Source organism: Vanacampus margaritifer, chromosome 3 (genome assembly GCF_051991255.1).
Source record: "Vanacampus margaritifer isolate UIUO_Vmar chromosome 3, RoL_Vmar_1.0, whole genome shotgun sequence".
Classification (NCBI taxonomy): Eukaryota; Metazoa; Chordata; class Actinopteri; order Syngnathiformes; family Syngnathidae; genus Vanacampus; species Vanacampus margaritifer.
In genome coordinates this window covers 3633719-3659850 of record NC_135434.1, presented here as the reverse complement: position 1 = coordinate 3659850, position 26132 = coordinate 3633719, and the positions used below count along the sequence as shown (strand labels likewise).

The 26132-nt window shown below is 40.3% G+C and overlaps 3 protein-coding genes across 8 annotated transcripts; 2 read left to right on the top strand and 1 right to left on the bottom strand.

Moving 5' to 3' along the window:
- Positions 1-1089: 1089 nt before the first annotated feature.
- On the top strand, positions 1090-4034 carry tal2 (T-cell acute lymphocytic leukemia 2). 2 transcript variants are annotated; one of them, XM_077560237.1, is made up of 2 exons: positions 1090-1175; positions 3188-4034. In XM_077560237.1, exon 2 carries the CDS (start codon positions 3210-3212, stop codon positions 3561-3563), a length of 354 nt encoding a protein of 117 aa, XP_077416363.1. In that variant the 5' UTR covers positions 1090-1175; positions 3188-3209; the 3' UTR covers positions 3564-4034. The 2 variants fall into 2 exon arrangements, with proteins under 2 accessions (XP_077416363.1, XP_077416364.1); XM_077560238.1 differs by having other exon boundaries at positions 1098-1175; positions 3191-4034.
- Positions 4035-9666: 5632 nt separating this feature from the next.
- On the top strand, positions 9667-16515 carry LOC144048351 (UDP-glucuronosyltransferase 2A1-like). Its single transcript, XM_077560227.1, has 6 exons — positions 9667-10409; positions 11410-11558; positions 12446-12577; positions 12646-12733; positions 12801-13020; positions 13783-16515. Exons 1-6 carry the CDS (start codon positions 9686-9688, stop codon positions 14066-14068), a joined length of 1599 nt encoding a protein of 532 aa, XP_077416353.1. The 5' UTR covers positions 9667-9685; the 3' UTR covers positions 14069-16515.
- LOC144048344 (uncharacterized) lies at positions 12407-26011 on the bottom strand. Of its 5 annotated transcripts, none has more exons than XM_077560201.1 (20): positions 25777-26011; positions 24704-25257; positions 23917-24306; positions 22871-22978; positions 22017-22302; positions 21552-21856; positions 20309-20452; positions 20113-20227; positions 19968-20036; positions 19736-19873; positions 19527-19640; positions 18711-18784; positions 18542-18646; positions 17290-17405; positions 17096-17234; positions 15201-15321; positions 14971-15055; positions 14159-14285; positions 13924-14028; positions 12407-12604 (listed from the first exon to the last, which is right to left on the bottom strand). In XM_077560201.1, coding segments are annotated over exons 1-18 (3036 nt in total). In that variant the 5' UTR covers positions 25949-26011; the 3' UTR covers positions 12407-12604; positions 13924-14028; positions 14159-14284. The 5 variants fall into 5 exon arrangements, with proteins under 5 accessions (XP_077416327.1, XP_077416328.1, XP_077416326.1 ...); XM_077560202.1 differs by having other exon boundaries at positions 14159-15055; positions 23917-24129; positions 24211-24306; XM_077560200.1 differs by having other exon boundaries at positions 14159-15055.
- Between the last annotated feature and the right edge of the window lie 121 nt (positions 26012-26132).

Here is a 26132-nt window from a genome sequence, read left to right as displayed (position 1 = left end):
TAAATTGCTTGTATTTCTAACTGTATAAAACAGATACAAACAACCGAAACGTTCACTAATTTGGGTGTGAACATGAATATAATAATTTTCTCCGTTTTTTTTTTTGCTCTAAATTTCTTATGAATTTATGTTTTTTATACCATTATTTTAGATAATATTGCATTAAATATTTAAAATACAATAAAATGCAAAAAAAGGCCTGAATATTTATTTTTATTTATTTTTGCTGATTCCGATATTTGACAGAATGAAATTCCGATAACCGATTAATCAGCTGATCAGCTAAAAAATAAATATTGTAAATGAAACTTCCTTTTTTGGTCCCTTACAACAATCCAAATCAAGATATGAATTAAATGCAGAACATTAGCTGTTTTACAATACTTTGTCCTTTAACGTTACATCAGAGAGAAAATCGGGAAAAAATAGACTTATAAATTTTTTTAAAGCTTTTTTTCAATTAAATGTTTATAAAATAAAGAAAATATTATTATGCCATGACATCATTCCTAAGTACATATGTTCTGGCAAAAGACATAATAAGAAATTAAAGATAAAAAAAAATACATAAAAATGTAATGGTTGGCTTTATTATACAATTTTTTTAATATATTTTTTGCTGTAAGAATTTATTTATTTTTTTCAAAAGATTCAAAAGAATTTTAAATCATTTTTGCAGATAAAAATAAAAATAAATTATCATGCCATGACATTATTGCTTAGCATGATCTTAAGCTTGCAAATTAGTCCAATATGATCATCCAGATAAATCCTGAGACACGGCATCGCTATTAAATAATAATAATACTGGTCATGAAAATATCAATTATCAAGGGAGGAGAGGATGTGAGTGAGAATGCTTGCTTGTGAGTGTTCACACAGCGATAAGTGATGATGATGAGGAAGACGCCTCATTGTGGGCAGAATAGATGGGCGGTGTGATGGGACGGTGAGGGGGTTAATAGGGGGCGTTTACGATACCTCCCGCCCACCCCTCCTCCCCCTCCTCCTCCTCCTCCTCCTCCTCCTCACACAATGACCACGTCATACAAAAGCCCGCTATAAAACGTCAGGCCCGATCATGCGGCAGAGTCGTTTTCTGCGTGCGTGTGGAAAGCTGACTCTCTCCTCCACTCTCCTGCTCATGACCCGCAGAGGACAACTTTCACATCAAGGTAAGGATCATTTTTGCCTCAAAGGATATTTTTGAAATGAATCGAGCCACTGAGAACGAAAGCGGGCTACTTCCATTTTTTTCCTCATTTTTACAGAAGAATGACTTAAAAGTTTTATGGCTGCAATCGAATCCGGGAGATGATATGGCAATGATTACTTCTGCTGAAATTGTGGTTTTCCTCACATTTTGCCAAATTATTTTGATTTTGAGATACAGTGACACTTACTGTCATCAGATCTTGGACAGTATCATCTAGGTTGCAAGAAAAAAAAATAAAAAAATTGAGAGGAAGGAGAAAAAAATAAAAAAGTTTGGTGCAATAGTGGTCTAAGTCCACACAACTTTATTTCTACAGGACTTTTAAAAAAAAATACAACCACATCCTTCTTTTGGTCGCTTGCTGTTTACTATCAATATTTCATAATGAATACACAAACATGCAGATGCACAAGCATCCGAGCTAAAGCACTACTACATGTTACTGAACCTGTCAAGCTATGAACTTGGCCCAGTGTTGCACTGATCAACCAGGGAACGTGCTGACTGTCAAAAATGAAACCAAAACCTTGATTTTTTTGGGGGGGTGTGTGACCAGTATTCATCTAAAAGAGTTCCCTTTTCATAATTCATTTCTGAACTCAACAGTGACAAAAAGTACAGTTGACCCACTTTTGCTCTCAGTGCCTCAATGACAAATTCAATAACATGCTGATCAAGGTCAAATTCCGTCACTATGTTATTTTACAGTGCCGATCAATTATACATAGGACATCGTCATTTGTAGATAAGGGAAATATTATATTTAAAATCTTGACTTTAATAATAAAATAGTTCATGCTCTTTTAAAAAATATCATTACCGTTATTTATAACCAATTGCATATGTGTACTGTATAATGTAAAATTGTTCATAATACAAAAACTATCGTATTATGTGAAATCGTTCATTTTAATCATAACGGTTTAATAATTGATTTAATAAAATAATGTATTCCATTTTATCAATATTTTTTATATTTATGTAAAATAGTTTAGTATATGAAAAATACGATAATGCTCTTTTTTTTTATTAATTGAACTGTAATTAGAAACCAGTCATTACAAAAACTATTTGTTTTATTTTCATGTTTAATTAATATGTGGTAAGTAGAAGTAATTAATAAAAATGAATTTTTTTTTGGTTTGAAATAGTTTATTTTAGATAAATTTCATTTAACCAATTTTCTTCTGGGGCGGCATCTAAATGAATGTAGAAAATATTTTAGGACTCTTGATAATAAAAGCAATGTTTACTTCTGTTTAATAGGACTCAAATAAAATAAAAGCACTCACCGTCTGAAACTGCCGAGAAGCTCAGAATTAGAGTTCACCTTGTTTGATCTTCAAATCGTACGACTTGGAGGTTCTGTTTTTCTGTCAGAGAAAAATAAACAATAACAGAAGTCATTTTCTCAAATGTCCCGGATAATTTCCATCAGTGCATGTTTGCTTTTAGTGTGTTTTTTTTTTCACAGAAAAATTGGGACTTTCCAAGTCAACTCCCTTTTTGATACATCATTTAGTAGTTGTTTTCTGATGTGTTCCAAAATAAGCTTGGCTAATGAGCCACATACTGCTTCACCAGATCTTATTTGGTCACATTTAAGCAGCGAGTCCTGGTAAATGTCAATTCCGGGCTGCATAGTGCTTACGAAATGTATGAAACCACCTATCATTAAACACGATTATCAACCATCATGAAATGCTTTAATGCAGATGCTTTCAATGTAATTATTTGGATTTTTATTTACAATTTTTAGAGTAGACTTACTAAATCAGTCGGTCAGATGATTTCATCAGATCAGAAGCAAAAAAAAAACAGGCAATTTTTCTAAAAATATTTGTAATTGCCTACAGATGCCAAAAGATGGCAGTAAAGCACAACTTTCCTTTTCGACAGCGCTGCGGACTGACAAAGCTCCTCCCTTGAGCCGTAATTAACATGCACTTTTTTTTCCCCATTTTCGACCAGAAGTCTCCCTACTTCCTCCGCCATGACCAGGAAGGTGTTCACCAACACGCGCGAGCGCTGGCGCCAGCACAACGTCAACAGCGCCTTCTCCGAGCTGCGCAAGCTCATCCCCACGCACCCGCCCGAGAAGAAGCTGAGCAAGAACGAGATCCTGCGGCTGGCCATGCGCTACATCGACTTCCTGACGCGAGTGCTGGAGAGCCAGGGCGGGGGTGGCGGCCAAGCCAACCTCCACCACGCCCCCGCCGCCCTCCTCACGCTACTGCGCGGCAACATGGAGCAGCTGCGCTCGCCCTCGCGTCCTTGGACGCTGGCCAGTGACACCGAGGCGCCGTCCTCGCCCGGATCCAGCTGCGGCAGCTCGGAGCCCTGGTAGAACCACGGCTGAAAATGGACTTTCAGATCCACTTCCCCCCCCCGGGTCTGACTTTGAGGACTGCACATGAGCAGCATTGTGTTTGTATTGTGCATGAATGTTTTAACCCCCCCCCCCCCGTATTTGTGTTGTCTACAAACAGAGGCCATTTATTTCCATGACCGCCTCAAAATGCACTTTTAAACCTTTTTTCCAGCTTGACTGAAAAGATTGCACTGTTGTTTTTTTGTCGTGAAGATGTGAGGACTCATTTTTGTACGGTTTCCAACTCATTTCGCCAAAGATGGATGTTTTTTGATTGTTCATTGCGATGCTGATTAGCATAATTAGCATCTGATACCTCTTTTTGGAATTTCTGTTCCTGCTTGTGACACATTTTATTTATTTGAACTATTTATTGAATAAACTGTTTGTTGATGAGGAATTGTTGCCCTGCCGTCCCTATAAAGGCATTGCTAACATTAGCTACCATTTGCGTTTAACATGAGTGTTTTTATTTCTTATGAAAAAGGGCAGGGGGCGGGGTTAGTTTGGACTAGTTTGTGCAGGGGTGGGTTAGTGGACCCAATTCTATTTAAGGGGCTTCAAATTAAGCCATGTCCTACTTTAACGGAAGTCAAACCCAGCCAATTTTAGCAGCCATTAGCAATTAGCATCACGTGTCGTATCATTTATAATTGGTATAAGAATGGGCAACCATATTTTGCTGTATTGCGGTGGGTTAGGGGACTTCATTGTATTTTGGGGGTCTCAAATTAAGTCAAATCAAGTTAATGTTATCAGGCACATTTTGGGGTGTGGCGTTACGCTGAGGTGGGTTAATTGACTTGATTTTATTTTGGAGGTGGGGGTTCTAGTCCATATATAATATCCACTTGTGTAGAAATCGGGTCAATCTCCTTTTAGCATGCGTTAGCATTTAGCTTCATGTGTCATTGTCATAGCCTTTTTAATTGGTATAAAAGTGGGTGAGCATATTTTGGACTGGGAAATGATGATAAGGTGGGTTACGGGATTTTATTCTATTTTTGGGGTGAGAGGGTTAAAGCCGTTTTAATTATTTAGTCCTGATCCACTTTAACAGAAGTCAAGCAAAACGAATTTTAGGCCAGCATTTATCTTTAGCTTCAAGTCATAACGTTTTAAACCTGAAAACAGGGAGACCCGAGGGGCTTTGTAGTAATTTAGTCTTACCTTAAATTACTATTTGAGGAGGCAGGTTCACTTTTTGACACTGTCTTTCTTTAGAATTGCAAGAAGTCAAATTACGTAACAAAACAATGTATATCATCAAATAAATACAACTAAGCATGCACATTCGATGTACAATAGAAAGAGAAATAAGCTAAAGTGAAGCGTATCTGTTGCCTCCTTTTGTTTGTGTTCAACAAGGCCAGCAAGTCCAACACATTGTGACGGACACAAAGCTAATCACTGACCACGGGCCTGAATGGAGGCGGCTTAACTTGTGACCCCGAAAGTCAACCCGCAGTCAAGCGCTGTCCAGTTGAGTAAACATGCAGGAGGTCGGTCCACTTTCATTCCTGGGTTACCAAGTATTTAACCTGTGACCCTCCGGATGATAAACAACCGCCCGTTTATCATTCATCGCTCTATTGCTTAAGTCCTTTAATGCAGACTTTCAATTTCTGCAAACTTTTGAGGTTTTTACCATTTGGACAGAAAGCAGGAGTTGAATTCCGCTTTCATCACCAATCTGTCCAAGATACCTTCTTTTGATCAGGTCTCGACTGGACAAATTCCCTACTTGGAGTTGAAAATATGAATTTTACCCAAAATTATTTCCTTTAAAAATACTAAATCAATTATAATAATTTGATAATTTTAAACATACTATACAGCTAACAACTTGCCACATTTTTAAGCATTACATTGCCAATAAAGTGTGTTGATTGTAATTTCACCTCAAATGAAACGGAAAAAACAACAACACACTCTTAAAACCGTTTTCAAAAAGGGACGGGCACGCTACGTGGTTCAACTTGACCCCTTTCTGACCCACTTTTAGGATTGTTTTATACAAAACGACCCAAATTGCTTGAGAGTTGGGTCCTAATTTTTGGATCGGTCTATTTTCGACCCAAATTAGGATATTTTTGAGCCAACTGTTTATAGAGTGCTTAAAAAAATAAATAAGCTCAACTATTTCCCATACAATGACAATACAGTTTTGATCATTTAATTAAAAAAATTTGGGGGGAAAAAACATAAAATAAAATGAATTAATGACTATACATGAAAAAATAACCAATATTTTCATCATTTTAATAATATTTTTTATAATTATAATTCAGTTTTTAATAGTAATTTTACCAAAGACTAATTCATTCAAAAATAAATGCAATAGTGAATGAAATAAATAATACAATATTATAAAGCCAACTGTATTTATTAACAAGGGTTGTTGTCACTCTACACTATGGAGCAAATTATTATATAGTGTGGGATAACTACAAGCATCAACATATTGAGTGACGGAATCAAACAGTTTTTTTTTGTGGGGGGGGAGGGGGGGGGGGATGCAGTTCTTGCATTGGATGTTTGCAGTTGTAAACTGCTGGTGGTCCATTGAGGCCCTACCCTAAAAAGGCAGCCGACGATAACTGAGCCCAAGAGCAAACAGTTCGTGCTATTAAAGTGGCGCTAATGACGTGTTAAAGGGAGCAGAGGGCAGCTGGACACACCGGCCGGCTTGTGAAATCTGACAGCTGACTCCTTTGTAACAACAAGCACATCGCGTAAAACGCCACGGCCACCTTGTGTGTGTTTTAGGCACGTTTGCCTCTTCGCGGCGAGCTGAGCTAATGCCGTGCAATGCTAAGCTAGGCGGCATGGGAAGAGAACACACTTGCATGTTAGGACTACAGCAGGACACTTTTTGTTAGTGCTGAACAAAATGTGTCTTATTGGTTTTGTATAAGGAATTTACTTATCGTCTTGAATTGCGAGCAAAAATTTAATACAATATGTCGGCGTTACGTGGGTGTTTACGGAACATATTAAAGTTGGAAGTCAAGGCACCGCTGAATTTTTGTGTTAGCTAGCAAGATTACACAATGCTGCCAGAATCTTTTTTTTTTTTTTTTTAAATGGGTGTCAACTATACATGGATTTTTGCTATCTCTATCCCCTGTGAATAGAGGGGGTCCACTGTACATTTTAATTTCATCATTATTTTACTAGTTTGCCTAATGTTGGACATAATGGTGGTACTTGGAGACCAAACTATTTTGTATGTGGGACTTGGTATAAAAATAAAAATATGTATCGAATTAGGAAAATGATGGATAGACTTCATCAGTCATTTGTAAGCCATTTAATTTTAAATGTAATGATGTAAGACGAGGTCCGAATGATCTTAAACTCTTTTTGGGATCATAGTTGGTCTTAAATCTACATTCTAAACTATTAATAAGGAAAATTTCCAGTGGGGACGTCAACTCCTCTGCTCACTGTTGTACTGCTTTTAACATTGTCGAGCTTTGAAGCGTTACGCCGATGCATTTTATTTACAGCGTGCACGCATTAGCAAAATGGCTAAAAGAGTGACAATAACGAAAACGTGTCTGGTTTGCCTCCACCGAGCGCCTGATTGACTATTCTCTCCCAAGTGTGCGTGCGGGTAATCGTCTATTGAGAGCGCTTTTCCTTATCAGCGTCGCGCACGCCGCCTGAATCCGTTATCACAATGGGCCAGATCAGCGCAGGCAGCCCCCTCGCTCTCCCGCTGGAGAAAAGAATTTCTGGAGTTTTTGGGCGCCAGCCGATAGGCCCCTGAGCTCTTTATCCCCTCAAAGCCAATTCACACTCGCCGCGTTTAAATATCCCAGCTCAGCCCGACACCCCCATGTCCCCCCCGCCCACGCCACCAACTACTCTCGTGCGCTCCCGACGCCCTCCATATTCCGGGCGGCTGAGTGGGATGGATGCAGGTGCAAGATTGCAGGGTGGGTGGGGGTGAGTGGGTGGGGGGGTTGCCCGGGTAGGAGTTCTGGTCCATTGTTGGGCTGGACAAGACCCTCTTTCCTCTGGAGCACCCCGTGATGGCAGAGGCGGCTGACAATCACACGTCCTAATCTGATTATGCAAATGTCTACTTCAAAAAGCAAAACGCTGTAACCCCTCGGTCCGGCGGCCAGGGGAGGAATGTCAAGGAAAATTACGAGGCACATTTAAAAGGGAAAAGTTGAGTTGTATTGGATCTATATGGTGTTCATCATATAGGCTATATATCTATTTGTTTTTAGACATTTACTTTTTTTTACATAATACATTACAACGGAATTATTTAACTATACAGGTTTCCTTCAACCCCAAATTCATATCATTAAATGCAGTATTAATGTTCAAACTGTGTACATGTACTTTTAAAAAAAAAAAAAGGCGTTTTTTTGGGGGTTTTTTTTAGGTCATACTTGGTCTAAAAAGTTTGACAATTACTGGAAAAGCCAATTCCAAATAGCGTTTTTCCTCGCTATATTTGCGGCAGGACTCATTCCCTATTCTGTGCAAACAGTGTGGGATTACTATATTCAAATGTACATTGTTTTTTCCACACGCTCCTGAATGCAGCGCTAAAAACAAATCTACAATGCTAATGAGGGGGAGGAGAGAGGAAGCTTTGAGAAGAAACCCCTCTTTAGCTTGAGGTGACACTTTCCAGTAAAAACAACAGCGCCTGCTGAAGGCTAAAGTCACTGCCCCTCTACGGTACCCCCGTCAAACTCAGACCACCCCACCCTCATTCACATCGAGCGGACCCCGATGACCTCTGCAGCGCTCGGAAATCAGCTGCCCATGTTTAGACTCGGGAAAAAGTATTAATGGAGATGGGGAGGAGAGTTCTCAGCTCACCCTAAATTAATTGAATCACAATGGAGAATTTTTCTTGATTTTTTTCATATTTATACATTTATTTTATATATTTAAAATTAATTTAATTTAATATTAATATTTAAAACAGTTTTGATACGTTTAGTGCTTAAGAAGTGAAGTCCACTTCAGTCATTGCTCATGAAACGTGAAAAGTTGAAGTGGTAAAGTTTCAGATTTGTTTGCATTATCGCCGTAATCTGATTTAGAGGATGTTTACGCCACACTTGATTGGTAGAACCATGAGAAGTTGTCATAGTGAACCCCTGAAAGACTGCAAATTAAAGTGTTTAGTCATTTCATTAACTCCAATATAAGTAGATACACTTTCTCCCCTATTAATTCATGGTGCATTTGTCTTTATTTTAGCATAAGACTAACCTAAAAGAACAAAAGATGAATAAATCTGATCATAGTACAGGTTCATTTATGGCTTGTGTTTAGTTAAAAAATAAAAAAAACATTGGAAGAGGGCCTTTGAAAAAAATAAATATTGAACTGCAATTGCTATATTTGGGGGAAATTATGTCATTTTTCAAAATGTCTCCAATTTGAAAGTATTTACATCCTGGTGAAAATGTGTTATAATATTTTATAGGCCGTAAAAACTCCTGCACTCCGCCCCCTCGCAGACAATAGTTTTTACTGAACCATGTCCATTTTAACAGAATGAAAGCAAAAGAAAAAAATCTTGCATCAAACCGTGTGTCAAAAGTGAGATTTGAACTAGATCCTAATTTTTGGCATCGCTACATCCCTACTACTGTAATAAAGCAGAACTTTTAATGTGGGTGCAGTCAAAGTTTAATCATTAAGTGTAGTTGCAGTGATTTATTGTTCCCTTTGACACATAAGAAATTCTGGATCACGCGCTACCGCCTTTTAACTAATAATTAACTCAATTAAGATAACGCCCGAGTTGTCGATGTTAAATATTTAAAGACGTGCCGGAGATTAGTTTTATTATTTGATATATTGCTGGTGTGGCTGAAGCAAACAAAGTTGTTTTGTTTGTTCCTTGGACTTGAATTTTGGTGCATCCAAAGACTCCCGCCAGATCCTTGAACCGACCCGAGATGCGCCTTTACAGTCGTCAACTTTGACCTGTAAGCCCTTGTTATGAGTGCAACTACAAGGCAGAGTTCAGCTTTGTCGAGTTAATGATTTTCTACCAGCCGCTTGTTTAAAAAGGCTTTGGGGTCACGCCAACATTAAACACTGGCGTGACGATGCCGGGCAAGGGGCTCCCGCTTTGTGCCCTACTCCTGCTGCTGGGCGCGGCGCCGGGCGCCGAGGGTGGGCGCATCTTAGTGTGGTACACGGAGGCCAGCCACTGGATCAACATGAAGCCCGTCCTGGAGGCGCTGGTGGACCACGGGCACCAGGTGACCGTCCTGATTCCCAGCGCGTCGCTCTTCATGAAGGCTAGCGACCGGTCCCGCTTCCACTACTTGCCCTTCAACGTGTCCATCTCCTTGGAGGAAATTGAGAGCTTCATGGAGGATTTCCTCGCCTTTTCCATCTACGAAATTGACTACATGAACTACTTTCAGCTCTACGCCAAATTCCTGACCATGATGAAGCAGGACCTGCAATACTCGTTGAAGTATCTGGATGGCGTGGTGAGGTCGGACCACATCATGACCAAGCTGAAGGAGGGGAACTATGACCTCGTCCTGGCGGACCCCATTTACCCGGGCAGCGAGCTGGTGGCCGAGATTCTGGGCGTCCCGCTGATCTACTCGCTGCGCTTCTCCATGGTGTACAATTTTGAGCGGTACTGCGGCCAGCTGCCTTCCCCGCCATCTTTCGTGCCCGCCGTCATGAGCAAACTGACCGACAAGATGAGCTTCTCCGAGAGAATGTGGAACTTCCTCTTCTACGCCTTGAATGATGTCATGGTTGAAATATCCCTTTGGGCAGAAGTGGATAAATACTACACAGAGTTCAAAGGTGAGTCGAACCGGACCAGGGTTCCTTAAGCTTAAGGCAAGATCATGGATATCCGTCGTATCATAATTACGGCACGACTCTACACTTGCATCATCTGCATGACTAATATTGTGACATAATTATTGCACAATGGATGGACTCTCTGAATCCTTTGTACAGCTAATGGTACCCTCACCTTACATTATGTAAAGATCATGTTTGCTTATGTGTTACGTCCTAAATGTTCTCTTTTTTTATAGAATCTTGTTACTGTAATACTCATGTGGCTTAAACTACCAGAGATGAATTCCTTGTGTATTTTTTTTTTTAGAGCTGTCAAAATTAAAGCGCTATCTCTGGATATTAATTTAAACTCATTAAAGCGTTACAAAAAAACAAAACAAAAAAACAATTAACTCAGTGTGCAGACAAATTTGGAGGAGTTACTGGCGGTTAGATGAATAAGCATGGACTGTGAAGGTCGTTTTACTTTCTGATTTAATTGCTTGATGCTTGTTGGAGGACTCTGAAGTAATTTGCGCAATTTGCAGAGCCAAATTCAAATATCGAGCCCATTGTAATCGTTTTGTTTAACAGCTGTATTTCAAAGAAGAATTCTATTTGATGATTTTACATTAATTACAAGATTTTACCCAAGTAAAATATCTGTTACAACCTTTCAAGAAAAAAGGGGAAGCAGAAGTAGAAAAAAGTGATTAAACGCAATTTATTACAGAAATTTAAAAACCTTAACAAGGCTGTGTTGGGATTTTATTGCTTTTATGAGTACGTTTAGTTTAAAAATAGAAATGTCATAATTCATGCAGATAGGATAGATACCGTACACTAGTTTTAAGATATCCGTTGAAATTTACTTGTTTTAAGAAGTCTTGCAAAGTCAAAATTTCCCGTCGACTGGCGAATAATTTTACTAAAAATAATATTGCCCCGCCTTATTTTTAGCCCAGTTTTAGCGGAATGCATGTTTGCTGACAGTATGCCACTGTCTTTTTGTCGACAGGCACGCCCACCAGTGCCTGCGAGTTAGTGGGCAGGGCAGACATTTGGCTGATAAGGACTTATTGGGATTTTGACTATCCTCGTCCTTTCCTGCCCAACTTCAAGTATGTCGGCGGGATCCACTGCAGACCCGCCACAGCGTTACCAGCGGTAGGTCAAGAGCTGATTAGGTATTCTTTGTACAGTCCACAGCAGGTTGGACATTTGAAACGGACTAAAAAATATATGTTGTGCCCGCGAATCTCCTGGGACGAGCTCAAACTGACCACCTTTTTCCTAGCATGTTGTACTGTACTTTATTTTAGGATGGATTAACACTGCAAGTCCAAATTCAATTCTGATTTAATGCCGGCATTCAATTTTTTATGTTTTGAGTGGCACATATTTAGACCATATTTAATTGCTGTTTTCGATGTAGTATAGATTTACAGCAGGTATTTTTAAATGTGTTCATTTCATCAACCTAATAGCCCCCCAAAAATACCAATGCACTTGCTAAAAATTGTGTTGTCTTTTTTTTCTTTTTCTTAATGTCTGTATAGATTCTCAGTTGTAATCGGCAAAGGTAGAATCCAGGAAACTGGACTTTTCTTGTTTGTTAAATTTGATGTGTTTTTTTTTCTCGTTTGCTCAAAATGTTCAAAGCTGAGTTGGCAATTATGCTATCATGCTAACGATTTTTGTTATTAAGCTATCAATGTATTTTGATGACTTCAAGTTGGTATTGATGGGTTACAGAAGGGATTGGGACTGAGTCTAGCCTCAAATAGCAAAAATTCTCAAGCAACCGACACTCATGTGGGGGTTCACTGCATATCCGATCTGCACATTTACTCACATCAGCACATCCCCGACAAGTATTGGATTTAATCCAAATTTGGAAGAGGCCTGATTCCTATCGGAAGATATCTGAATTCATGCAAGTTTTTTTTTTGTTTGTTCCACTTGGAGACAAGACGCCGTTTTCCATTATTTCCAACTGAAAAGAATTGTTTCACCTTTGAGGCTCCGCTGTTTAGTTTTCTTCTTCTATTCAGGACATGGAAGAGTTTGTGCAGAGCTCGGGTGATGACGGCATCGTGGTCTTCACTCTGGGATCCATGGTCAAGAACGTCAGCAGCGAGAAGGCCAACATGATCGCTGCAGGCCTGGCTCAGATCCCCCAAAAGGTTGGGTTGACCTTGGAAAACATACACCTGCATGAAAAACAATATTGCATTTGAATTATTGTTTGTAGGTGCTGTGGCGATACAGCGGAGAAAAACCAGCTACGTTGGCTCCCAACACGAGACTCTACGACTGGATCCCGCAGAATGACCTGCTCGGTTAGTCCATTTTCTTTACGCGCCTGATCAGGACAAATCATTAGAATTCAAACCGGCACCCATCCAGGTCATCCCAAGACGCGAGCCTTCATCACTCACGGCGGCACCAACGGCATTTACGAGGCCATCTACCACGGGGTGCCCATGGTGGGAATTCCCATGTTCGCTGACCAGCCCGACAATATGATCCACATGAAGGCCAAGGGTGCCGCCGTCACCGTGGACTTCAACTTCATGTCGTCCGAGGACCTCAGCCGCGCCGTCAGGACTGTCGTTGATGACAAGTCGTAAGTTTGTAAACTCCTTGTTTTTTTTTTAATGTTTACTTTCAGCAGATTGGACCTCTTTTTATACACAGGGATGTGATTTGACCAAAGTGAAATTATCTGAAAATTTAGCCGGGGGTGTTTTTAAGTACTTTCAATGAGTACATGACAAAGAAATAGACAAAACAACAGCATAAATTTTCAATGTATATTGAACTATCCCATATAAAATGGCAGTTTTAGTCAATTCAAAATCAGTCACATTCAAAAACATTGGACTGCCTTTGCTTTTAAAAACTATCACTGAGAATATCATCATATCTAACTAATGTGATTACTAAGTTAACACATAAATAATGTTGAAGAGTTCAAATTTCATGAACAAATAATTGTATCATGACCAAATGAAAAGTAACTCATATTAGAGCATACCACAAATGTCTTTGTTATAGCAGAAGATGTTATCTGTCGGAGTCATGTGCATACACAATGAACTACTAAAATATTAAAAAAAATAAAATAAAAAAAAACAGATTTTTTTTTGGGGGGGGGGGAGATATTAGCGGAATTAGCGGAAAAATCACATCCCTGTATACACAATTAAGCATGTAATGTATTTTTGTGTTATTTTTACCAAAGACTGACATTTTTACAGTAATCCCACACTTATTTGAAAATTCACAGTCACATTTTTTTCTTTAGTGAATTAAATGATTTGGATAAAAGCTATTCAAAAGTCACTTTTCCATCGTAACTGTTAACCTGCATCCCCCATGTCTACAGGTACAAAGAGAACGCCATGCGTCTGTCCGTCATCCACCACGACCGACCCATGAGCGCCCTGGAGGAGGCCGTGTTCTGGATCGAGTTCACCATGAGACATAAGGGCGCCAAGCACCTCAGGGTACAAGCCCACGAGCTCACCTGGTACCAGTACCACAGCCTGGACGTTGCCGGGTTCCTGCTCGCCGTCGTCCTGCTGTCCGTGTTCCTCTTGGTTCAGGCGTGCCGGTGCTGCTTGCGGAAATGCTGCGGACGAAAGAGGAAGACAAAGAAGAAGGCTGAGTAATGGAAGCAGTGGAGTTCGTGCTATGACTTTGTAGGTTTAGGACAATTAGGATGACCGAGGTGACGTCACAAATCAAAATGGCGGTCTTACTCGGTGAAAAGATGCTCTCCGCTCATTGAAATGCATTTGACTTTGGATCGTTATTTGATTTGTGAGAAAAGCCCAGATGTTCGGAATTGTCCACTCACCGGGGCACCAGAAAACGAATGCAAGAGCTGTAAAAAAAAAAAAAAAGAATGATGACCATACAGACGGTGACGGCGTTCAGTCGAGTCAAAAGTTTTGGGTTTACGCAAGCTTTAGACTGATGGTGGCAGCAAACTCCAAAACAAGTGTACTTAATGTTACTTAACATGTCAAATCTGTAAAATTACCAAATGAACAATATTGAGCTCTGCAGAAGAAAAAAAAAAAGTGTACTTAATTTTGCAGGTTGATAACTAATCAATGTATGGACCACATAAAATTGACTTGTGATATTAATTTGTATCCTCCCAAAAATAATTTTACATTTTTTCTACATTAAACTTAATATGGTTCAAATCAAAATGAAATAAACACACTGCATGACAAGCAGAACCGGTAGCCAATCACAAGCCTCACAGGTGTGGCATTTGCATTTCGACCACCTGAGCTCATTAAAAGCTGGCAGCTCATTGGCTGACTCCAAATAACAAAAAAAGACAAAACGTCATTGATTTTTGTTTTTACTTAGAAATAACAATGAAGCCCCACCCTCCTCGGTCTTCAGGCATGTCTTTATAGTTAAGTGCAGGTTCATAGCTTATAAACGCAAAAACAATATAAAGCTGAGCAAAATAAAGTTCATCAGCACACAAAGCAACATGCTAAATGTTTTTAACCAATTGAAACGGGGGTGGGGGGAGTTGTGCTATTTCCCTCATTTTTTCACTTTGCCGTCTTTGCCCTTCAGCAACATAAGCTCCATGCAGGCGGTGGCGTCTTCTGCCGTGTCGTGGCCACACACTGGGAGAAACAAGAACATTTTAGACTGACACAGGACAGGATGCCATTTTATCAGCAGACTCTCTCTAAACCTGAAACTACTTTTTCATTTGACAACAAGATGACGGGCAGTCAGAGGATGCGGTTTTATCCAAGAGAGACCCACCGCTCTCTTGGATGATCCTGGTCAGGTGCTCTGCCGTGAGGCTGCTGAGGCTCAGCCTGTGCGGGGGGCCCAGGCGGTGTGGGAAGACCGCTGCCGTGTCCACCACCGTGCCGTGGAGCAACTACAAGTGTGAGAGAGCACCAGACCGCCCTGTAGCGTCCATCACTAGCAGTAGCAGATTATCGCTAATCACATCAAATGTTAATTCAGGTGAAATTTGATGATTAGCCTGTAACATACCATAGGGTGACTTAACTTGATTTTTATACATGAGTCCAAGTGTTCATGGTTTCAGCACTTATGATACAACTTGCTATTCTCGAACAAGGCAGAACGGCAAAATTCAGAACGGGCGTTTGATCCATCACAATTTTCAAGTAAGTCCACTTCTATGCCTTTGGGATTCTTCTGGCATCTTTGTTGCAACCTGCTGATGACACTCTTGAGCTCAGTGGCCAGTTTGCGCCAAAAACAGCTTGTAGAAGCCTCTCAATGTTAAGGTAATGTTTAACTGTTAAATCCCAAGAAATTTAGTGGCCCATCCATGGCTGAATTTTGTCACTCAGCTTCGTGTTAGATAACAGCAAGACGGTCGGAAAAAAAAACTGCACGTAACCCAAATATCCCCAATCATTTAAGAGTATGATGACAATGATTAAAAATAATGACTTCTGGTCTCACTTTCTGCCATTAGGATTGCCAAGGGCGATTACTCATAACACAACTTTGTGGTAACTTCCAATAGCAAATGTCCAAAGTTAACTTTGGTCACAGCGAGTAAAAAAAAAAAAAAAAAAAAGGAGGCCAACATGCTGAAGAGTGGGTCATAACTGAATGGTGACATCAGAAATGTAATTCCGAGTACTGTCATACTATACTCACGCAAAATAAATATATATATTTTTTTAATCGATTGTGACTTGCATAGTAACAAACTTAGAGCAGGTAAGCGTTCCATTAATGTGGTGATGGGCTTCATTTCTACTGCATTTAAGTTACAAAATGACTTATTTACAACATTTTTAGCAAGCACATGAGGACGGAATGAGAAAATGCCCTAGTAGCCCCACCCACTAACATCACAGTTCCGTACTGTATGTAATTGTTGGCATTTCTTTAGTGAGAACAAACTGTATCAAAACAAAATAAGCCATACCACTTCTTGGCATCCATTCCTCTGCTAAAAACTACAATATTATGGTACTCAAAGGACAAATGCTGGATTTGCTCACAAATGACTAAACAGAAGTGGAAGAAAATGGAATTATGCTTGCCAAAATTCTCATAAAAAAAAATAAAAAATACAAGACATCCATCCCGTCGGCATCATTTCACTTGTTTTTCTCCTCAGGTGCGGTAGTTTAACCTTGCCGGCAAGCTGTATTCTCACAATTGCTACGAGAATACATCTTGTACCGCTCCCTCTCATACATTCGCAACCAACCTTTTTTTAGGTCAGACCAATCAGGCGCTGTTTAGGGTGGGACGAAACAAAGACGTGCCGATGGCATTGGGGAAACAAACGAATGGATGCCATTAATTCTGTTCTCACAGAATTACATGTGAATATTGAACAGCAAGAGGCACTTCATGCATTTTTATCTGGTAAAGATGTTTGTGCTTTTCCAATTTTAAAAATTTTGATCCGTTACCGTGATTGGTCAAAACAAAGATGTCGCATCATCCTATCAGCTCGAAGTATTGTACAGAATGTCCCTACTTTCCTGAACGGATCATCCGAGTGAAGTTCCAGATTGATAATACGAACAACTCCCTTGAGTGAATCACAATTATCAATCTGGCTAGTGAGGTTAGCGGTATTTTTTCAAAAATCCAATTAGAAAATTAGAAATATTAGAAATAAAATAAAAACTTTCCAAGCTTCCCAGCGTCACCTTCAAGGCAAAGAGATCTGTCTCCAAGCAATGCCCAATCAGAATGGTGTCAGCACTGATGAAACTCAACAATATCTTCTGAACCTCGGCGAGGGACGTGTCATTGCCCTCCAGATCCTCCTCGCTGATACCTGAAAACCTACAAAGTGCCATGTCAGCAGATTGTCCGAACTTTTTCGTTTTGAGCTCATTACCTGGTGTTATAGTCGATGACCTCGTTGTGAGGCTTGACAAACGTGTCGTAGACCACGCGGAGGCTCGGGTTCACTACAGTCACTCGTGACAGCTCCAGCCCGTGAATGGTGTAACACTGACAACACAAGGAGCAAGTACTTCACTCATTAGAAACAATTCTGTTTTAACAAAAAAAATTATCGAAAGTTGAAGAATTTCAGAGTTCAAACTAATACCAAAATTTGACTATGCGAGGGTTTTCTGTACTCTTGATTGGTAGCCAGACAATTGCAGGGCAAATTGACAAAACATATCGTATTTTCACAACTATAAAAGGCGCACTTAAAAGGCTTACATTTTCTCAAAAATCAACAGTGTGCCTAATAGTGAGGTGCACATAGTTCCAAAATCTGTGAAGGTTGTCGTGAGGCTTCGGCAAGCACTCCGCTTGGCAGCGTGTAGGAGCATTTCTGCCGACATGTTGCTTACGTACAGGAATACCGGCCCTGGTTGAGGATTGGCAGGCTTGAGAACCAGAAAGACGACGCAAGTCTTTCAGTTTCTCATGCCTGCCAGTCTTCAATCAGGGCCAGGTTTCCAGTTTATAAGGATGTTGGTGTTTACTGCTTTCGTTTTATTGAACTGCTAAAGAGAGTTACGCCGCAATTTGTGAATTAATTGTGCATGCTTGGGCTAAAAGTGTCTGTTTGCACTAATCGACATGTCGCAAAAGACTGCATCATTTCTGATGACCCGCTCGGGAACGAGACTGACAATGACGAGAGGGAACCTGGCGTGTTTGATGGAGAACTAGACCAGGTGTTATTTTCAGACAGAGGACTATGAGGGATTTGTGGATGAGGATTGATCAAAAGTAACGAGAGTACATTAAATACTTCAAGAACAACCAAAGTCACTATTTACACTTTTAAAATCTTCAATAAAAGTACTTAGTTTTGCTACGCTGCCTTTTGAAAAACGTACGTTAGCATGCATGCTAGCGTATGTTTAACCTTGCCTGCGCCCAATAGTGCGGTGCGCCTTATGTGTGTGTTGAATACAGAACTGGCACCCGTTACTAGACTGCACCTTTTAATCCGGTAAATAAATATTCCTACTTGCATCTACTCACAATTTCAAAGTCCTAAATAAACCCAACATGCATGTTTTTGGAATGTGGGAGGAAGCCAGTACACCCAGAAAGAGATGACCGGATTAAAAAACAAAAAATTTAGTCTTTTTTTATACTTTGAGTGAACTAAAATAAGTCACCATTTCACAGTCCAACGCATAGACACCGGGGCAACTGCTGTCTGCAGGACGTCTGGGGTTGGTTGTTACAAATCCATCCATGGCAATGGTATCGTGCACATGCAACTGTAGAGGACGAGACAGATTAATAAAAGTGTGCTGCCAGGTCTTGTGTCAACTGGTGTCTCACCTTAAAGATTTGACAACCGGGTGCTCCCATGACTCCCTGGCAGCAGCTATAGCGAGTCTCCACCCCACCTGGCACTGTGGCGGTTACACACGGCATCAAGATACTGTATTCCATTATGTCAAAGACAGCAAACTAATGAAAAGGTTCCAAATCTTTTTGAGTCAATGGCTGTTTTCCAAGGAACTCTTCATAAAACTCCCATGAAAATTAAAAACTGTACCCCTGAATGCCATGGGAACATAAAAGTTGCCCATTTAAGAAAATCACATTGTTCTGATAATGAATTCCTATTTGTTTTATTGTAGAGGGGGGGAAATATGAGAATAGTTGTATATTTTCCACAGAAAAAAAAAAGTAGTTTATTAAAAAATTAATAAAACAAACAATACCGGTATGTTATGATACATGTAATTTTCCCATAAGAAAATCAGATTGTAAAATTGTTTGAAAAATACATCTTATAGTAATACACCTTTTATTCTCCTAAAAAATAGAATTACATTCGCAAACAAAACGTGCCTTTTGTTCATTCAATTCTTCCAATAAATAAAATTTAAAATACAAAGTCAAAGTAAAGGGGGGGCTGCTGTAATCTTCTACAACAAAGAATTATTTAGAGAAGTAATTTTTCCCAAGATAAAGTGTTGATCCTAAAACACAGTTTCTCAAGGGAAGAATGTCATATTTGATTTGATTTTTTATTTTTTATAAACGCTCATTATTTTGCCATTTACACTTCTATAAATAATTTCTTGTACTGTACTACCCCGATATGATGGCTCATAGACCCCAGTTTGGCAACCACTGCACTCTTACCTCTGCTCTCCACTCCTTTCCCATAGTGATAGTTGCACTCTTCCGTTCGGATGTGTTTGCCCGCCTTGTTCACGGAGTACGTGGCTCCGCACCGACAGCAAATCCTCTTCAGGGCTATTCAAAAAGGAGCACTTATGAAGATGTCATGGGCTGCAGCTAAAGTGCGCCCTCTTGTGACGACAATAGTCAGCACACGTTTGGGAGCTTACGGTCGTTATTGCTCTTCTTGTTGGCGAAAACAACAGCTGAGCTGGATTTCGCGGGATCCTGGACAGGATAATTACTCTCAATCAGCTGCTCCTCACTCAGAACGTAATCGCATAAAATCTCATACAAAGAAGCGTCATCTGCCAGGGAAAATAACATTTTAAGTTATGGTACCACAGTGTATGCACAAGTCTCCCTTCAGGGAAGTTATATGTACTATTGAGTGACATGCACCATTTCGTTTGAGCTGCTTCCGGTTTAGTGGAATATTTCCTTTAGTGTTTTTGCTGTTGACATTCTCATCTAAGTGAAAAAAAAAAAATCAGTACAAGAAAGCACATCTTCATAGTTTACAAATTCTTTTGCAAGTGTTCCTCACCTCTTGAGGTGACGGAATTCTGCTTTTTCAACCTCTTCAGTGCATTCACAGCCACGCTGAGATACTTCAGTTCGTTGACACTGCGATTGTACACCGTTTTCTCCTCAACCAGGGCCTGTCGACCATAACGGGACAAAACCATCACGCCGGGGACTTCGTCATGGAGTGTCACATTCGCAGCTAGCGACAAGATGACCTTCTTGAAGGCCTCTTCAATATTGGCAGACGTGTCGAGGAACGCCTCCGTGAACTGGCTGACGTAGCGCTGTCGAATGTCATGGGGCACTTTGTCTTTGGCGGCCTCGCTCTGCTGCTTGGCTTTTCGCTTAGTGGCTGCTGGCTTTTCACAGAAAAATACAATTTACATTTTCAGTAGGGGTGCACCGATCGATCGGCCCTGATTGCCTTAGTTTTGGGGAAATCAGTGATCGGCCGATCCCTTAAATATAAACCGATCTTATCTCCCTCCTCAGAGGTCTGAAAAAGTCAGCCACTGTCCTCTTCTACTGAGATGACTAATAGGCTTTTCATTTTTATTTCAGCGAACTACTTAATTTGCAGTTAAAACAAACGGTTTGAATTATTGCACAGATATTGTTCAATGTTTTCCAAGAAAATAAGATTGGAACTCTGAGGGTGTATGCTGCTAGTTATGAAAAAATTCGAGATTGGCAAAAATTGGGATCGGCAGGACAGACGTTAAAAATAAATAAAGAAAAAAAAAAATCGGAGATCGGCCAGAAAATTCTGATCGGTGTACCCCTAATTTTCAGTGCTAACATTTTAGCCATATTTTCCCATTCAAACCTCCAAAAAGTTGGCTTAAGTACTGAAATAGAAAAACATTTGATAATAGCTTTTGTGCACTTAAAGGTAATAAGCATGCACTTAAAGGGGAAGTCAACCTTAAACATTTCTTGACAATATGTTGTATATGACCTTAATAGTCTAAACATGACACGGATTAATATTACATTTGTGGAATAGGAGTGCATCTCAGGGGGCAGCCATTTGCTGTTAACTGAAAATGACATCAAAGTTGCTCAGGCAACAACCAATCACAGCTCACCTGTTTTCTGAAGCTGAGCTGTGTTTGGTTGTTACCTGTGAACAACTATGATGTCATTTTCACCCTTTAAGCAAGTGACAAAATGGCCGCCTTCTGATATTGATAAAAACTGCTGGATTTAACTGCTTAAATCATATTCCACTAACACAATATTAATCAAACACCATATTTAGACTATGATGCATGCAACATATTGTCCTTTTTTTTCTGGGTTCCTTTTTAACCTCTTTCCATATACACATATTTTACACTAGTCATTATTCATGGCGGTTGAAAAAAAAAAAAAAAAACTATTTTGATCAAGTCCGACGTAGAATCTACAAATATCAGAAAAATCACGTACACAACAAAAGTATTTGTACTCTCTTACCTTAATCACAGCTTGGCTGGGTGTTTTATTGGCAGAATCTGGAATCTCAACCACAGAGGAGGACCGGGATCTTCTCAGTGGAGCGGCGGGAATGAGCAAAGGCGCAGTGGAGCGATACCTCTGCGCCGATGTGCTCACAGTCTCGCAAGCGGCGGGGCTCAGGTGCGCTTGACCGATGGGGGTAATGACTGAGGTGACTTGACTGGAAGTGGAGTTGAGAGGCAGCGCGCCCTGAGGGAGGATCAGGCGCAAGTTGTCTCCCACACTGAGGACGGTGGAGCCCTGTGAGATGTAGTTGACGTACTCTGCGTGGGGACAGAATGCAACTGCACATTTATTTGGATTTTTCGGCAACATCCTACATTGGAAAAATTCATAACAAAAACTACAGTAAAAAGCATTGTTCTCAAATAGTATTCATTGTATTATAAAGCGCAATCAAGCATTACTGAATGTAATTTCTACCTATCTGTTGAGGAGCAGGTGAAGCGTTGACAGCTGTTGTAGGAGGAGTTGAAGGACAAGGAAGTGAAGGAGGAGCGGGCACGGACCAGCTTTCGTGCTTCCTTTGGCCGACGGACGAGAGGAACGCTTGACCTCCTTTCAGCGCAGCCGTCAAAATGGCCGCCTTCTTCTGGACGTGCTGAGTCTTGGGCACGCTGGTGGCATGCTGAGTGGCCGCAGATGATGTCACTGGCGCTCGGAGCGGAACCAGAACCTGAGGCTGCGGCCTCCTTTTCGCTGCCGCAACCTGTCAAATCGACAAAATACATCATCTTTAAATACAAATACAGACGGGAATTATTTATTTATTAAAAAGTAATTAGGGAGGGGGGGGGGGTCAAATTTTCTAATTGCCTATTAAAAGTTTAAACTAGGGCCTGACAAGGGTTTTTTTTTTTTTTTTTTTTTTTTTTTAAAAGGCCAATGCCCGATTTGGCAGAATAAAATTCTGATAATTAACTGGCTGATTAATTTTAAATACATTAATGAATAAATAACTTTTAGACAGAAAGAAAGGAAAAAAAAGGTCCTTTTGGGGGGGTGGGGGGCTGAGCACTGGTGACATTTAAATGTCACTTTATCTTATGTTGAAAAAAAATACCATCCATCGATCATTCGAACCGCTTCGATCAACTGCTTTTGGAGAGGGGGAAAAAAATGCACAGTAAAGCGCACAATGACACGCAAAGCACTTCCCTAAGTTGAGATGAATCATATACTTGCTCGAAGGCATGACTTTCCCCATTTATAAAGGGCTTTCCTGGAGTTTCCCAACAAAACACAACACAAACAGGTGAGCATGTGTGGTGTCGAACCTCGGCATCTTTGGACTCGTGCGCAATCCTCCTCTTCACTGGCAGTTCTTTGGGTTTGATGGCCGGAATGTCAGGTGGTTTGTTGGCTTTCACCACATTTGGTTCCATCTAGCAACAACAACAACAGGACTTAGCACTTCTCTAGAGTTCACCCACTGTATTCAGGGATGTGATTTGACCAAAGTGAAATTATCTGAAAATTTAGCCGGGGGTCTGGGGGCCGCTGGCACCCAGCTAGGTCCAGGGCAGTGCCCTGGTGGGGGGACAAGGGGGGAAGCCCCCCTGGAGCTCATGGGTTTTCCGTGTTTTTAAGTACTTTCAATGCACTCACATGACAAAGAAATAGACAAAACAACAGCATAAATTTTCAATGTATATTGAACTATCCCATATAAAATGGCAGTTTTAGTCAACTCAAAATCAGTCACATTCAAAAACATTGGACTGCCTTTGCTTTTAAAAACTATCACTGAGAATATCATCATATCTAACTAATGTGATTACTAAGTTAACACATAAATAATGTTGAAGAGTTCAAATTTCATGAACAAATAATTGTATCGTGACCAAATGAAAAGTAACTCATATTAGAGCATACCACAAATGTCTTTGTTATAGCAGAAGATGTTATCTGTCGGAGTCATGTGCATACACAATGAACTACTAAATATATATATATATATATATATATATATATATATATATATATATATATATATATATATATATATATATATATATATATATATATATATATATATATATATATATATATATATATATATATATATATATATAAATAAATAAATAAAAAATAATAATAATAAAATAAAAAATAAAAAAATCTGAATTTTTTTTTTTTTGGGGGGGGAGATAAAAAAAAGCGGAATTCCGCGAATTAGCGGAAAAATCACATCCCTGTTTATTGCATCAACTCTTCATTTTATTTTATAATCCAAACTGAATAATTTCTTCATATTTATGCTGTCCAAACAAGAATAATTGTAAGCATTTTTTTTTTTTTTTTTTTTTTAAAGCAAACTTACAGGCACCTCTGGCTGCTCCTGGCCAGCATTTCCCTGGTTGTTGGCTTCCATGAAGATGCGGTAGCACTCCTCCACAGGATCGCTGTCCGACAGCGCCACATCCAGGTCGTCTTCATCCTCGTCGGAGGTGGAAGTGATGACGATGACGTTATTATTGGCTGCTGCAGCCGCTTTCGATGAAAAAGGATCCTCGCCAGATGAGAGGATTTCTGTCTGAACACAAACTGGCTTGTTGCCCTCGTCTGACGTGTGATCTTGTTTGGTTTCATTTTCCGAGGACTGAAAAGCACCAACATCGGGATTGGGGCGCTTGCCATTGAGGTCCCCCGTACACTCAGTCAGGTCAATCACATTTGTAGCGGATTCTTCACGGTCTACGTTGCGGGCTTTCTGCAGAGCAGAAGATGCTAAACGTAAGAGTATATAAAAGCTTTTTAGGCCACTTGAATCTAATTTAAAACAACTCTCATTCAGTAAATAGGGCCGCAAGATGTGCAAACTGGGCTTAATGTGTGAAAAACTGATTTAAGGATTGATTGTATTAAAGTAAAAAAATATTTTAAAAAGTCGGGGTGTTTAAGTAGGTAGGTACTGCGAGTAAGTTTGGATGTTTAAGCGTGTTGGAAGCAAGGCATGTGAGTGTACGAGAGGTGTGCATTTGTGCATGGAGATAGGTAAGTGTGTGTATGCGTGTTCAAGTAGGAAGGCTGTTTAATTTGGTCGGTCAGTTTGTAGGCAATTAAATAACTTTTAAAAACAAAAAAAGGTCCAGAATAATGGTACCAACCTCCTGCACTAGTCTTCTGCAAGTATCAGGATCACAGTGAGCTTGAGCCGACTTCCTGTTAGGCGATGCTTGCATGTCAATTATCAGGATGCCATCATCATAGGAGTCGTCTTTTATCACAGATGATGGAAAGCGGGACGGTGCCACTGGATGACTAAGTGGCTTTTTGACATCACTCTTTTGCACCCCCTTCCCTTTTAGAGGCTTACTAGAGGACTTGTATGACCCAAATTCGGCTGTGAAGTTAGACATGGGATCGTATTCCAAGTCGGTCCTCGGCTTGGAGTCGTCAAGCACGTACTTGCTGGATTGGGAGGGTGCTTTGGTACCATTGGGATGTACATACCAATCACCATTTGCATTTTCTTCTGCTGCCTTGGTGGGGTATACTTTTGCCGTGCGGTAGCCGGATAGCCTCCTTCGCTGCTGCTCTACTTCGTATTTGGCCGTTTCGATCTTTTTGTTGATTTTCTCAAGCTCTTGGAAGGACTCGTCTTTGGCATCGTCTACAACTTGTGCCGCACAAAAGTTGGACTGCCTGCCATCTTGGGCACCTGAGATGACAAAAAAATACACTGTTGCATAAATAGCCGTTATTTGAAGGATACATTAAATATGCTTTGTTTGAATATTTATAAATACACGTAATTTGTTGTATGTACAGTTTCACAAACAGAACTGACACTTCTGTTATATTTTCGCTGAAAACATTGCAACTGTGCGTTTTACGCTAGGATCCCGGTAAATGGAGTAACGAGAGCTTAGCAAAGAGCGAACTTCACTGTTTGCGGCCATTTGTACAGTATTCAAAGTTAGGCAACGTATAACGGCCGCCGGTGGCTTCCCTTTTCGTGGACTTGGCAGGTCCAAATCACCCGACCGAAGTTGAGAGCCCCGGTTAAACATTAGCTTGATAATCAATTCTAGTTGATTCTAGTTTCAATAAATAAATAAAACGAATTTTAAAACGACCAACTATTACTACAATTGTTTTGACTTTCTCAAATCCCCACGTCGTTTAAAAACAACAAATTAGCGCATCGAGCTAATGCTAACGCACACTTGCCGCTCACCTGTTCGGTCGACTGGCGGTAATGATGACCAGTATGACGAAGGGGGCAATGATTTTCCTAACAAACGTCGACCGTCCTGATCGGCATGTTTGTACCAGCAGTGGGGCCGTTCACAGCAGCGATTGGGGAAAGGGCAGAGCACCCGGGTAAAGAGGCCGGACGACGGGAACATCTTTGCTCGACTACTTGGCGGGGTGGTTTAACGGACTGACTGCCGAAAGCCCAGGTTGCGGTTTGACTTATATAGCAGTCGGGATGCGTGGGACGCAATGGACGGCGGTTTTAAAAAGTGAATGCATGTTTTTAAATCTAATATGTTGTTGCTAAAACTATTATATGTCGACATATTATGCGTT

Excerpts from the sequence above, each read along its gene's own strand:
- tal2 (XM_077560237.1), top strand. The coding sequence starts at position 3,210 with ATGACCAGGAAGGTGTTCACCAACACGCGCGAGCGCTGGCGCCAGCAC.
- LOC144048351 (XM_077560227.1), top strand. The coding sequence starts at position 9,686 with ATGCCGGGCAAGGGGCTCCCGCTTTGTGCCCTACTCCTGCTGCTGGGC. Across the intron at positions 10,410-11,409 it reads ATACTACACAGAGTTCAAAG|GCACGCCCACCAGTGCCTGC; the intron begins GTGAGTCGAACC and ends TTTTGTCGACAG. Across the intron at positions 12,734-12,800 it reads CCCGCAGAATGACCTGCTCG|GTCATCCCAAGACGCGAGCC; the intron begins GTTAGTCCATTT and ends GCACCCATCCAG.
- LOC144048344 (XM_077560200.1), bottom strand. The coding sequence starts at position 25,948 with ATGTTCCCGTCGTCCGGCCTCTTTACCCGGGTGCTCTGCCCTTTCCCC. Across the intron at positions 21,857-22,016 it reads ACCTGCTCCTCAACAGATAG|AGTACGTCAACTACATCTCA; the intron begins GTAGAAATTACA and ends GTCCCCACGCAG. Across the intron at positions 15,056-15,200 it reads CAGGATCATCCAAGAGAGCG|TGTGTGGCCACGACACGGCA; the intron begins GTGGGTCTCTCT and ends TGTTTCTCCCAG.